The 12,830-nt window shown below is 40.0% G+C and overlaps 4 protein-coding genes across 4 annotated transcripts; 3 read left to right on the forward strand and 1 right to left on the reverse strand.

Annotated features, from left to right (window-relative positions):
* The first annotated feature begins 38 nt into the window (after positions 1-38).
* LOC134189333 (uncharacterized) lies at positions 39-6,772 on the forward strand. The gene is made up of 13 exons (XM_062657567.1): positions 39-269; positions 1,094-1,228; positions 1,294-1,401; positions 3,191-3,337; positions 3,398-3,492; positions 3,569-3,641; positions 3,696-3,720; positions 3,873-5,260; positions 5,335-5,451; positions 5,937-6,011; positions 6,072-6,129; positions 6,196-6,304; positions 6,464-6,772. The coding sequence occupies exons 1-13, from the start codon at positions 120-122 to the stop codon at positions 6,672-6,674; spliced, it is 2,691 nt and encodes an 896-aa protein (XP_062513551.1). The 5' UTR covers positions 39-119; the 3' UTR covers positions 6,675-6,772.
* Positions 6,773-6,865: 93 nt separating this feature from the next.
* On the forward strand, positions 6,866-8,929 carry LOC134189343 (uncharacterized). Its single transcript, XM_062657578.1, has 2 exons — positions 6,866-7,591; positions 8,311-8,929. Exons 1-2 carry the CDS (start codon positions 6,871-6,873, stop codon positions 8,574-8,576), a joined length of 987 nt encoding a protein of 328 aa, XP_062513562.1. The 5' UTR covers positions 6,866-6,870; the 3' UTR covers positions 8,577-8,929.
* Positions 8,930-9,241: 312 nt separating this feature from the next.
* LOC134183891 (uncharacterized) lies at positions 9,242-10,968 on the forward strand. The gene is made up of 2 exons (XM_062651467.1): positions 9,242-9,880; positions 10,612-10,968. Exons 1-2 carry the CDS (start codon positions 9,347-9,349, stop codon positions 10,834-10,836), a joined length of 759 nt encoding a protein of 252 aa, XP_062507451.1. The 5' UTR covers positions 9,242-9,346; the 3' UTR covers positions 10,837-10,968.
* A 581-nt stretch (positions 10,969-11,549) lies between these two features.
* Positions 11,550-12,769, reverse strand: LOC134196580 (CASP8-associated protein 2-like). Its single transcript, XM_062665755.1, has 4 exons — positions 12,677-12,769; positions 11,977-12,030; positions 11,804-11,919; positions 11,550-11,748 (listed from the first exon to the last, which is right to left on the reverse strand). The coding sequence occupies exons 1-4, from the start codon at positions 12,761-12,763 to the stop codon at positions 11,733-11,735; spliced, it is 273 nt and encodes a 90-aa protein (XP_062521739.1). The 5' UTR covers positions 12,764-12,769; the 3' UTR covers positions 11,550-11,732.
* Positions 12,770-12,830: the final 61 nt, after the last annotated feature.

The raw sequence follows: 12,830 nt of genomic DNA on the forward strand, positions 1-12,830 counted from the left end.
AATGCCTTGCGCGGATGAAGGAGGTTGTGGTAGTCCGAGGCAAACTCGTGACCTAGATGTCATCATCAAGCTGTTGATTTACTGTATTAGCGACTCCGTGACTGCTCTTTTGCGACAGCATGGGAACCCCCACGGCAAGTGTATCTGTGGACGGTGCTGGGTCGGTGGGCTTGGCGTTTTTCATATTTGATCGTTCAGCGTTGCAAAAGGAGTCGGATAGGATCGAAGATGCTGTGAAGTATTACTATCCGAAAGAAGACTTTCGTTTGGTGAGTAGCGAGAGCAAAATCGTAATGTTATAAATAGAAACGGCTGTTGTGTGTAGGTTTGTACTGTCTGGCTTGTTGGTCTGGTTTTGTCTGTCTGTCTGTCTGCCTGCCTGCCTGCCTGCCTGCCTGCCTGCCTGCCTGCCTGTCTGCCTGCCTGCCTGCCTGCCTGCCTGCCTGCCTGCCTGCCTGCCTGTCTGTCTAGATGACTAGATGTCTATGTCTAGATGTCAGTCTGTTTGTCTTTCTGTTTGTCTGTTTGTTTGTCTGTCTGTTTGTTTGTCTTCTTGTATGTTTCTCTGTTTGCCTATGGCCAACATGTATTTTAATTCATACATAGAGTATTTGAAAGCATTAGAAACTAAACAAATAAATTCTCTTGATTGGCGAACAGGACCAATACTAAAGGGACATCTTATCTAGTTACATGAAAGCAGGTAAAAACCTACCATAACAAAGTCTGTTGTTAGGGGCAACCATGAGACAGTTTTGAAGTACACTCTGGCATTGCCCTCTAGGATTGCGACTGAGAGATGTATTTTCTAGAGTTAGTCTTGAGTTTTTTGACATGATCTCCAGACAAATAGATAAGATGTATGATTAAAGACAGCTTGTTAGGATCATGCATGGCATATGCAGTGTAGATTGTGTGTGTGTGTGTGTGTGTGTGTGTGTGTGTGTGTGTGTGTGTGTGTGTGTGTGTGTGTGTGTGTGTGTGTGTGTGTGTGTGTGTGTGTGTGTGCTGTCTAATAGTAATAATTTAGTTTTATATCGTGTGCTGAGTGATTTTTTGTGGTTTTATCATTGTATCTCATCCATATGAATAGGAGAATGTGAAGGAAAAATGCAGACAGTTAGTGGGCATGTCTGATTGTATGGCGAATATAACAGGCATAAGACCTCAACTGTTTCGTCTGAAGAAAGAAAAATATGTTATGAAACAAGAACAGGACTATGGAATTGTTAGTGGAACATGACAACATGTGTGTGTTGTATCAGCGATTCTTGTTTTTTGTTTTGCTTATAGGCTTTGGCAGGAAGATTGTCAGACTCAGACTCATTTCTTGTGGACAAGCTGGACAGACTATATGACATGTTTGTGTTTTATCATGGAAGCTTGCGTCATGTATATCAGGTTAGCTGTTTTGGCAATTAATTATACAACATGTCACATGTCAGCTTTTGTGGCTGAAAGACAATACATAGATGCTGAGCAGAATTTCTAAGCACTGTATGATAATATGTACAGTAACACACCTTATCTGATGCAAATTTGTGTACTTTGCTCATAAGTTGTTCCAAGTTAGGCTAAGTGTCGTCATTTAATCAAGGTTTTTTAGTTAATTAACCAAAATGATATGCATTTTGTATGATCAGTCTCATAAGTTTGACCCGATTTAGTAAATAACATACACAACCCTCTATAATTTGTCAGTTTTATTGTGTGAATTTAGACAAGTGGGTACACTGTATCTTGTTAGAAACACATAATCAACAATTTACTTTCACTTTCAACCAATAGGTAGCTGTACTTATTCAACTAGTCACTACTTTAACATGAATCATATTATTAGGAAACCAGCGTAGGTACGCACAATCATAAACTATTGGGTTTTTTGTCTGTTGACAAACTGTTGGTATGTGTGCCTAGGATGGCAGTGAATCAAGATGAACTGTGCTACTTTTTAATTAATTAATTAATTAAAGCAAAGTGGAGGATTGCTTGTGCAGCACAGAGTGTCAGATTCTTACCAGCAGTTGCTGTAGCATATATTGTAAATGTGGGAATAAGTGCCAGGGGCACCCTGGTGCTTATGAAGTTAAACAAATTTATAAGTTGATTTGTGGGTCTCAAGCTTCTATTCTGGCAGAGGCACTTGTTAGCTTAACTTAATTAAACAAATGACATGTTAGTTGGGTTGGCAGTAATTGGCTTCCTGACAACCATTTGCTGCTTCAGAAATACCCATGCTACATGCACTTGTTCATGCACCACACCTGCCAAACACCACTCTGCTGCTTACTAATACCTTTCTCAATTACCACATATCAGTACCTCAAAATAAGCCAATTCAGCCAGATGTACCACTTTACTTGTACAACTGTGTAGACAAATGCAGAACAAGAGAGGCGCTTATTTGGGCAGAGGAGCTTAAATCTAATTTGTTTGTCAAGTTGTTATTGTGTTTGACTTACCACCACTGAACAGCATTACCGACAGGTGCCTATTCAGACATTTAGGGTACACTTACTTCTGCTGATCAGTTTGACTACACACTAAAGTTTAATTATGGCTAAATTTTTTATTAACATAATCTAATGTTTCTCACCAATAGCAGTAGCTTTACTTACAGAATGTCTTCAAAGTTATGAGATGATCTCTAACTAATTAACACTTGATAAACTAACCAACCAATAACTAACCAACCAATAACTAACCAACAATTAGTTGCTTTCTTGTTGTGTCTATTAATAAACAGAGTAAGCAAGACATGCACCTTGGAAGAACTTATAACGAATTCAAACAATTTACAAACAAATGTGCGTTTTTGCTACTAAGAGAGCCATTAGTTTGACCAACTACTAAAACTTCTAAGAGCTACATGTGTTCAGTTGCATCAGATTTGTGTGTAAAACAACTTAGCCTTGGCCTCACAGACCCGCGAAGGCTGATTTAATTGGCACTACACGGGTCTGAGAGGCCAAGGCTAGTACAACTAGAACTTGAGATACAAGTCATTGTGATTTTATAATGTGTGTATTGAATGTAGTCTTGCTCATAATGGAAATGACTGCAAGGCAGGGCTTCAGATATCTAATATGTTTTTACCATAGTTCATTTTGCTAAGACAACAACAAGGGTGTATTTAGTTTGAGCGACTTGCGTAGTTATGATTGTGTGAGCTTTTTGTTGTGTTTTACAGCAGATGGAGGGTGACAACCAGTGTTTCATCGATAGGCTAGACTTTATCTGGTCTCGTTACTATCAGCACACAGATGAGAAACAAGTTCAAAATCAGGATTTCATGCTCACCATTTTTCATCCTTTGCCATATGTAGATCTTCCAAAGGTTGGTGTCATCAAGTAACTTGTAACAGTGTAGGCTGTGATTAGTTTTACAACACGTCAGGCTAGCTGTCAGTCTTTCATCAAAGCATCTCAACTCCTTCAAACCTGCCAGAGGCAGAAGGGTGTTCTTGCAGGCTGCATTATCTATCAAGAAGAGTCAGTTGATTGCAGTTTTTGGTGGTTTTGGGCAGTCAGTGTGATGATTTTTTCTGTTTATTGTGCTGGTCTGTAGCATTTTGTACACTCAGCTGTCACCTGCTCTTACTGAGAAGCTTCTAGTTTGTGCAGGAAGAGCTCCAGTTGAGGTAAATTTGTAGTATTTAGTTGTCAAGTTGGTTTGTGATTTACATTGTTTGTAGAGAGCAAGTACTGCCAAGCGAACAGGTGGGTATCACACGCAGACGAACAGACTTGAGCTGGCTAGAAATGTTGTGGCTTTGTTTGAAACTCTTGATTACTTACTTTACTTGTGGCTATTGTGCATGTGCTGGCTTGCTGCTCTTTTATTGAAGGTGCATATGGTATCTTGTATGTAGGTTTTCCTCTTCCTGAATTCATCCAGCTTTATAGCTTGTACTTGACAAAGGATGAATACCGACAGTTGCTTCCATCGTCATCAGATAATGCTCAAGAACTTATCATTCCACCTATAGCTGGAGACAGCGAGTCATCTCTGCAACCTCTTTATGCATCACAACTTTCACGTGAAGAAAGAGCAAGAACAGCTTCAGCTTCTTCTGTTGGATCAAGTAGCTTGAGTCCCAGTGTGCTTTCTCGTTTATCTCGTATTGGCAGTCGTAGCATATCTCCAGAGAAACAGAAAAAACATAATTTTTGTGCTGTACAGCCAGTAGCTTTGCCTTTTTCCAATAGACAACAACAAACGTCAAATTCTCTACAGAGCAATTTGATGGACAACAATGAACAAGTGATGAATGTAAGAGGACATAGTGAAGAGTTGAGAAGGAATGCTGTTGCTCCACAGCATAATTTACAAACACCTGCAGGCAAAGAATTGTCACTGACAGTGTTTACATCAGAAGGCAAATTTGGTGCAGTGAACGGTGGTGAAGACAATGACAAATGTGCATCATCACAGTCCAACATTGTAGTACTTAGTCCACATTGTCAATCGTTGGTCAGTTCCAAGAAAGCTGTAACTGTAGAGAATATAAGCAATCAGGCAAGGATTGGAACAGAAGAACTTGATGAATTTGACTCAACTAGTTCTAATTGTTTTGTTAACTCGGTTTCTTCTTTGTCAAACACGCAACAGGCATTGCCTGATTCTGCAAAGGCAAATGCACATGAAACATACAAGAAGCGATTGAGTGCTCCTAACATGTTGCAAACAACTACTGCAGATAGCTCAATGTTATCTTCATCTCTACAGTCACCATCTGATTTCTCCGTGTCGTGCATTGATGCAAACTTACTGTCTGCTGGCAGCAGTTATGGCTCAATTGTCTCAACAGAAGAGCACGGGGAACATGTGGAGGTCATTCGAGCACGTTCTACAGACAGTGGTGATAGTGACAGCATTTATCTTGACTGTCGGCCAGGTCAAGACAGTTCATCATCTCCCAGTCCACAGTTTGCTGCAGTTCAGACTGAAAGTTCAAGCAGCTCTCAACTTCATGAAAAGATTTCAACACTTGAGAAAAGAGTAAATCCTATCATCAGGAAAACAGAAGAGACAAGAGCAACTAAGCAATCAGACATTGTGGAAATTGCACCAGCTGGTGCAGCTAAACAAGATGAAATGACAGAGGGTGTTGCTTCACTTGAGATGTCTGACTTAGTTGATCTACCATATCGACGACAGTCAGCATTTTCAGAATGCTCATACACTGCATCTCCGTTTAGTGAACTAGTTGCCGATGGTGTAAACTTGGAAGACATAGAAGAAGATGGAGATGAAGATGTATGTATAAGAGTCTCTGTTACATATTATCACATAATTTTTGTTGTTTTGTCCATATTATTGTCATGATGAAGGTGTTGGACATGGTCAGTGCAACTCTCTACATCCAAGCCCCTGAACACTCTAATCTTATGTTATTGCTTGTTGCTGAGAAACATTTAGAGAAAGATAAGGAAACAGTTCAGTGTTTGGTGAGTGCACACACACACACACACACACACACACACACACACACACACACACACACACACACACACACACACACACACACACACACCACCACCACCATGCGTCAACTTGTTCATCCACTTATGCGCATTTATCTAACAGGGTGATGTTACTGCATGAGGGTAGGCCTGGTTTTCACTATCACTTGAACCAGTTCGACAACTGCTAAAGTGGCTGGAGAAATGACTTGTCTTGCTACTTGCTGTAAGCCAGTTGAACTCTAAACCTAAAGCACATTTGCTAAACCTTCTTTGTAGTAAGGTTAGGTTAAAATGATCACATGACCAGCCCAGATATTGTGCACATCACAGATGCATGAAACCCTTGTTTAGCTGAACTGATTTAAAGTCTTTTTCTCTGAACTGGTTTAAACTTAGGTTTTTTTAGTGGAAATACAGCCAGCCCTAGTGTCTTTATGATCTGTATGTTTGTATTGCATTCCTTCTAGTGGGAACATTCTCTTGTTCTGTTGGCTGACTTGGCTGTCAGCCTCAAGGAGCCTGTTTCTCATCTCTCCTCATCAGTAATCATTTCTATTTCACATGCACAATATCCCGTTTGTATATATCTTTATGTGTGTTAGAGATCAGTGACATCCTTTTACTATACAGCTTACAACAGCTATGAGAAGACCATGAGCAGTAGGAGATGATAATCGCATGACTGTGTTTATAATTATTGAGTATTGAATGTAACTGTTTGTACAGCAAACTGCAAACAGGGAATATCCCAAAATGCTCAGAAATTTGGTCGTGTCATAAAAACTATGCAGAAACAACACAACTTGAATCCAGACATCACTGATATTGTGCTGCGGTAAGACTTCTACACACACACACACACACACACACACACACACACACACACACACACACACACACACACACACACACACACACACACACACACACACACACTAAATGATTTGTTCATGTTTTGTATAATTCCTCTCTGTCTGTGTTGGTTGGTTTGCAGGTATCCTGTGTTGTGTTCAGCATATGCTCGATTTTCTCTGGGAAAAGAAATATACTTTCAGCCTCGGGGTGGACATAGTTATCGATTAATTGCTCCTCCTGGAACACCGGATATGCGTGACAACGCTCCAACTAAAGAAGCCGTTGGCTTTAACATTGAAATAAGTGCAAGAAAAAAGTTATCTAGTGAAGCTGGAATCAATCTGATATAGTCGAATCTAAAGTTTGTGTATTTTGGGTTGGTAGAGGTTTGGATTTTTAATTTATTAATGCTGCTAACCTGATTATTAAATACATTCACAGTTTTACAAAACGGTTTTCGGCACTTAGCACACATTTAATGTAGTGCGCGTTAGATAAGTTAATTAATAAGGAAGTGTTCACGATCAGTTGTGCGCTTGTGCAAATATGGCTGCACAGTCAAACTGCACTTTCATCAGTTACGCGCATTATCCGACGCTGTCACGTCATGATCATATGCGAGAAGAGGAGAGAAGTAGGCAACGGCAAAGAGTTTTAAGTCTTTCCAATATTTTGCGAAGTTATGGAGTTGATACTGTACTTGACCAATATCACGAGGATGATCCCCCTGATTCATGGCCCATGTGGATGGAGGAAAACATAAGACACTGCAAATGGGTTTTGATGGTTTGTACAGAGTCTTACTACCATCATATCACCGGAAAATCGGCGGAAAGTAATGCGGAAGATGGGAGGGGATCGAGGTTTGAAGGCAAGACAATCTATGGTTTGTTGACTGACGAATCACAAGCCAGAAAGTTTATTCCTGTGTTTCTTGATAAGAAGGATTTGAATTGGTTGCCTGCTAGTTTGAAGGGAGGTCACTATTATGACTTAAAACTTCCTGATATCGTGCCCAAAAAGACTATGCTTGAGAATGAAGAATTTCGGAAGCTTTATGCCAGACTGACCGGGCAGAATCGGACACCCAAACCTCCTGTAGGTGGAATTGTACATCTTCCTAGTAAGAAATCAGCGCACTCTGTTGCTGCATCTGATAAGTCTAGTCAGTGCTTAACGGTTGGTCACAGACAGTTGGATCATCCATCAGACGAGAAGGTTCTTCTATCAGTTGGAGTCAATAAGCTGTCAAAGTTGTTTAATCCAGGTATTTAGGTGTACTGCAATCTTTATGAAAGAAAATTATTTATGTGGTAAAGCCCTGTCCACACTAGACCAGAATGGATCGAAATTCAATTGGGCTATCGAGCGTCCACACTGCACTTTGAAAACGATACCTCTGCCTCTTTCTGTTATCACGCGACTGTCATGACCGATGTGTATGTGTCGGATTTTTACTTGTGAAAGCGTTAATACAGCGACTTAAGGTGAGTGAGAACAAAGATGAGTGAGGAGGGTTAGATGTTCCGACTACAGTCTTAGCGTAAGTGGAGGTAACACCCACTATTTCAGTTGGATTTAACTAAGCGATTTCAATCGAATCCACCTGATGTGAGTTTGTTTTATCGCGATCCAGTTGCAAGTGTGGACAGGGCTTTATATTCTTGTCAATGTAGTCATTCCACTGTTGTTTACAATAATTTGCATAAGCCACACTTCAATGTGAATGGCATGTATATCTCTTCTCATATGTTGCATATTGGTCTGATAGTGACATTCAGTAGTGTGAGATGGGTTGGCGAGTATCTAACCAATTTCTGACTGCCACTGATTTTTGAAATTTTGTATGGTCTAGCAAACTAAAACATTGGCTGGTCGGCTACTTTCCTACTCAGAAGTGTTGTCTCACTTGCTTTTCTACTTCTATCTGTTTTAGCTTCGTGGCTAGCCTAGCACATTGTGTTAATGGATCTTATAATGTTATAGATTTGACTGGCAAACCGAAGCAGACAGATTTAGTCAAGCTTTCTAAACAACTTGGTTATCACTGGAAGGAGTTGGCTTTTGCTCTTGGTTTCAGTCAAGCTAATGTTGATGATTTTGAGTATGCAAGTCGTTCATTAAGCGAGCAGGCATTTCAAATGTTACTGTCATGGACAAGGAAATACGGCAGTAGAGCTACATGGGAAGAACTAGGAACAGTTCTAACAGACATTGGACAACAAGAAATAAGTTATAGTTTGGATGTGTGACTCTGTGTGCTGTAGAAATGTTTTGTAGTTGCTCTGTTTCATTACTTTTTGTATGCGTCTCTTTTAGAATTTTAGACATTATTGGGTGATGAATAGGAGAGAATTTGTTAGTGACCTGGGTTGTTATTGCTAAATCCTAGGGTTTTTAATTGATTGATTGTGAATTGCATGTACGCGTACAACACTGAGTGCTGAAATTTAAATCAGTATACAGTGTTTGATAACTGACTTTGTACACTAGTCCTTTTATAAAACATCTGCATTTTGTTAGACTTGTTGATAAATTTGTGATTTTGATGTTTTCCTGTCTATCTTCTCTATGTAAGCTAAATTTAGGAAGAAATATATCTTCAGTCAAAAAAGGTCGCTTTGTAACAGTGACAAGAAATTTGGTTTGACTTCTAGCATTGCAAATACAAAACCATCTGAAGAAAAGCTTTAGTTTCAAAGTGTTAATCAGGGGAATTATCTCCCAAAGTCAATCATTCAGTCATTAGTAGTTAGTCGTCTGTTGTTGCTTTGTCTATTGTCCTAATTGGTGCTTATTTGTGATGGAACTTTTACAATGTAGCAGTGTGTGAATGGTTTTTATCTAGAGCGTGCACGTGGGCACAAAAATCGCCTCGCCTACCCAGTGTGTAATTAATATCAACCAACCACTTGCTCCAAGTTATGCAATACACACTTTATTTTCGGTTTTATAAGGAGGAGGAATTCGGCGCAGTTGTCACTACAACCAACGAGTCGTGAAGAGCATTTATTGCACGTAAATGAGTTGTCGCTTGGACGAGTTGTACAAATTCCCTCGTACGAGACATTTGTTTGACGTTGGAGGCAGCGGAGTGTCCAGAGATGACTTGCTGATGGATAAAGAAGAAGCAAATACCTTCTACTCTGGACGTCACCGGCAAACGGTTGTTTCTGTTGAAGAAAAAGTCGATGGCGCCAATCTGGGCATCTCCATTTCTCCGTCAAACTACCGACTGTTGGTACAGAACAGAGCTCACTATGTCAACTCACAGACACACAAACAGTTTAGTGGATTAGACCAATGGTTGGAGGAGCATAGTGCTGGTTTGTTCGAAGTGTTGGTTCCTGGAAGGCATGTTCTATTTGGAGAGTGGCTCTTTGCTAAACATTCGATACATTACACAAGAATGCCTGGATATTTTATGGCGTTTGACATCTATGATAAGGAATCTGAAAGATTCTACAGTCGAAGAGAAAGAAATCGAAGACTGGAAGGATCAGGTATCCCGACCGTGAGACTTGTTGCTGAGTGTCCCATACAAGGCAAAGATCATGTCAGTTAAGCATGAAGTTCTACATGTCTGTCTGTCACTGGGGCTGGGGCTTTTGCATTTGCACCAAATACAGTGGTTAATGGTGCACTGAATGATTCTTTGTGGAATAACAATGTGAAGGCGATCAGTAGCTCTGGTTTCCATGGGAAGTATCCTAGCTAAAACACTATCGTTATGTTGGTGCAGATTAGGAGATATAGTCATCATATATAGATAGAGACAGACACAATGATTACAAACAGATCAACGTGTACACTTGTAGCAGACCTCTCAACTTTGCTTTTGTAAATGACCACACCCATTAAATGTGCCCAAAGTGGGCGTTGTTAGCAGCCTATGTCAGCTCTGTCCTACATGTTGGCCTCGCTTTACCTTTCTGTGTGTGCGCGAAGGCTTCACCTCAAACTTCCAAATGCTACTGTTACTGCATACCCCGCCAGGATAGTCCAGATACAAGCAAGCAGAGCCGTCTACGAGAGACTAGTTCAAAGAATCTGCTATGTCTGGAAAGATGGGGCTACACAAAGCGACTGTCAGAGTGTCTCACAGTAGGCTTGTCGGGAGAAAGGACTGGCAATCATGAGAATTGGGCATAAATCGTGAGAATGTGAGACATGCCCGTAAATCATGAGTCTCACGACAAAATTGCGAGAGTTGAGAGGTCTGTTGTAGATAGATGTTGTCTAATACTTGTTGTTTCAGTGACTATACATATTGTATACTAACTATAGGTACTTCGATTACTGGACACTCAGTCTGCATTCTACGATGGTCCTTGCGAAGGGATCTATTTAAGAATTGATGATGACAATCAAGGAGGAGATACACAAGCTTCAAGCGGTGATGTAGGATGGCTGAAACATAGAGCAAAATTGGTGAGACCAGACTTCTTGCAGCAAATTGAGGAGCAGTGGACCAGACAGAAACTGACAAAGAACATTGTCGTTTACAGCTGAAGTTATGTATAGTAGTCAGGATGTCCATGTTGTGAACGCATTGTAGTGGTTACAGTAGGAAGAAGTGTGGAGTCCCATCAGTTTGTAATGCAAGTGTGAACGTAATATATCACTTACATGCAAGGAAGTGTAATTGCTCTCTGTAACTTTATAGCCAGCAAATCCCGACTTTTACTAGGTGTAACTATGTTGTAACGCAGAAAGTCATTAGTCACCATAGAATTTGTCAGAGATCCAATCACAGTACACAACAAAACAAAATTTGGAGCTACTATACCGGACACACGTATGGTCTAACTTGTTTTAGGTCCTGAGAAATGGCAATAGGTGAAATTTAGCACCAAATCAAAATATTTGTAAACCCATGGTTGATGCATTTCGAACTCAGGGGTCTCCCGGGGAGGGGTAGAAGAACACATCAGTGGTATTGGCATTTGCTAGGGAATGAAGTGTTTGCAAGAAATGAAGACGTCGTGACTAGCATGAATGCTGAATTAATTAAGAATAGCAGATTGGAAATATAGTTATTGCTTGTTAGTTTCTGTTTTTCCTTCTGACCACGTCGGTCCAGGAGCACGGAAGTCCCAAGCTCTGTACAGTGTATGCAAGCAACCTGCAGACGCTCCCTCTGGTGGTGGTTGCCACTACAAAGTCTGCTTACCCACAGCTGCTTCTCCTGTCTGTTGTTTTTACATACAGCAATTTTGGTTGCCTATTTGATTGATCATGTATTCATATACATAAAGAGTAACATTCCAAGTATAATAGTAAATCTGCGTATATGCAGTGTATAAACATTGCCTATCCAGCTTGTTTAATAATACCAACTGTCATCAGTTTTATACACACAATTCCAGTGCCTACAGCTATGGCTCTCACAGAGAGTAGAATGATCATCACCCTTTGCCTCCTCTAGCAACAGCTAAGGTTAGGTTAATAGTCACACAACAAAAAAGATAATATTAACCTTTTTCTTAGCTCTGAAATTTCCCTGTCCTTCCGTTCTATTTCTGCTTTAGCCGTTTTGTAGAGACATGATATATTTTTCTTAAGAGCTACATTTTGTTCTGACAGAACCTTGTTCTAATGTAAACAGCATGCACAGCCATTTTGGTTTTTCTGATATCAAGTTGACGTTACCTCTATTTGTAACCTGCTGCACTGTGACTGCAACTTGGTATACATGTCACGTAGCTACATAACAAATGTTAGAGCATAGTAAATGCTGCTTTAATTGTTATTATAATGAAAGAACGAGACCTGAGTCAGTGACTATGGTCTGACATCGGACAAACACTTAAGGTGTTTTACTCCCAGCAACCAATGTATATCAGTGGGTATGTAGCGCTATCATTAATTAATCCCACAAGCAAACAAGCAGACATTAACTCGAATCAATCAGATATTTTGTGAAACATGTGCCTTTAGTTATTATATAAAAAATTAAATATTGTCTGTATTGTTCAATCTTGTAACATCTCTCTTTAGAGAATACTGATCAAGCAGTTAGTTTCTGCTGTAATGACAACCAGCTCATGTTCAATATGATTGTGGACTATAAGCTACAATCACCATATTCTGTTAAATTAATTAATTACTTAACCATTGATTTCTTAGTGATGTACACATATAGTAAGTAATAGTGAAATTCAGAAACATTATTGTATAGGTATATTCATTGTTACCTAGAGAACACCATAATACATTTAATTAATTAAACAAAATTACAGTATTTAGGCAAGTGCTGCATGCGTATTTAGTTAGTATTAGTCGATCTCTCAATTTTAGTAACCTCTTTAATTTGTGAAGACTCTCTAAAGCCCAGGTCTACTTTTCTTACCTCTGAGTATGCTACGTCATGTGCATCCTCTTCTTTCAAGTCGCTGTACAGGTCAGTATCTAGCATGTCACCAGCCAGAGACTCCATTAGACAGCCTCGCGTGCCAGACTAGACCGGTACCTATCGCGACTACACTGACTGCTGTGTTCCGGAC

The sequence above is a fragment of the Corticium candelabrum genome, chromosome 1, assembly GCF_963422355.1.
Source record: "Corticium candelabrum chromosome 1, ooCorCand1.1, whole genome shotgun sequence".
Classification (NCBI taxonomy): domain Eukaryota; kingdom Metazoa; phylum Porifera; class Homoscleromorpha; order Homosclerophorida; family Plakinidae; genus Corticium; species Corticium candelabrum.

Excerpts from the sequence above, each read along its gene's own strand:
- LOC134183891 (XM_062651467.1), top strand. The coding sequence starts at position 9,347 with ATGAGTTGTCGCTTGGACGAGTTGTACAAATTCCCTCGTACGAGACAT. Across the intron at positions 9,881-10,611 it reads CCATACAAGGCAAAGATCAT|GTACTTCGATTACTGGACAC; the intron begins GTCAGTTAAGCA and ends TACTAACTATAG.
- LOC134196580 (XM_062665755.1), bottom strand. The coding sequence starts at position 12,763 with ATGGAGTCTCTGGCTGGTGACATGCTAGATACTGACCTGTACAGCGAC. Across the intron at positions 12,031-12,676 it reads ATGACGTAGCATACTCAGAG|CTACGTGACATGTATACCAA; the intron begins GTAAGAAAAGTA and ends TTTGTTATGTAG. Across the intron at positions 11,920-11,976 it reads GCAGCAGGTTACAAATAGAG|AACAAGGTTCTGTCAGAACA; the intron begins GTAACGTCAACT and ends TGTTTACATTAG.
- LOC134189333 (XM_062657567.1), top strand. The coding sequence starts at position 120 with ATGGGAACCCCCACGGCAAGTGTATCTGTGGACGGTGCTGGGTCGGTG. Across the intron at positions 1,402-3,190 it reads GCTTGCGTCATGTATATCAG|CAGATGGAGGGTGACAACCA; the intron begins GTTAGCTGTTTT and ends TGTGTTTTACAG. Across the intron at positions 3,493-3,568 it reads TGCATTATCTATCAAGAAGA|CATTTTGTACACTCAGCTGT; the intron begins GTCAGTTGATTG and ends GCTGGTCTGTAG.
- LOC134189343 (XM_062657578.1), top strand. The coding sequence starts at position 6,871 with ATGGCTGCACAGTCAAACTGCACTTTCATCAGTTACGCGCATTATCCG. Across the intron at positions 7,592-8,310 it reads GTCAAAGTTGTTTAATCCAG|ATTTGACTGGCAAACCGAAG; the intron begins GTATTTAGGTGT and ends ATAATGTTATAG.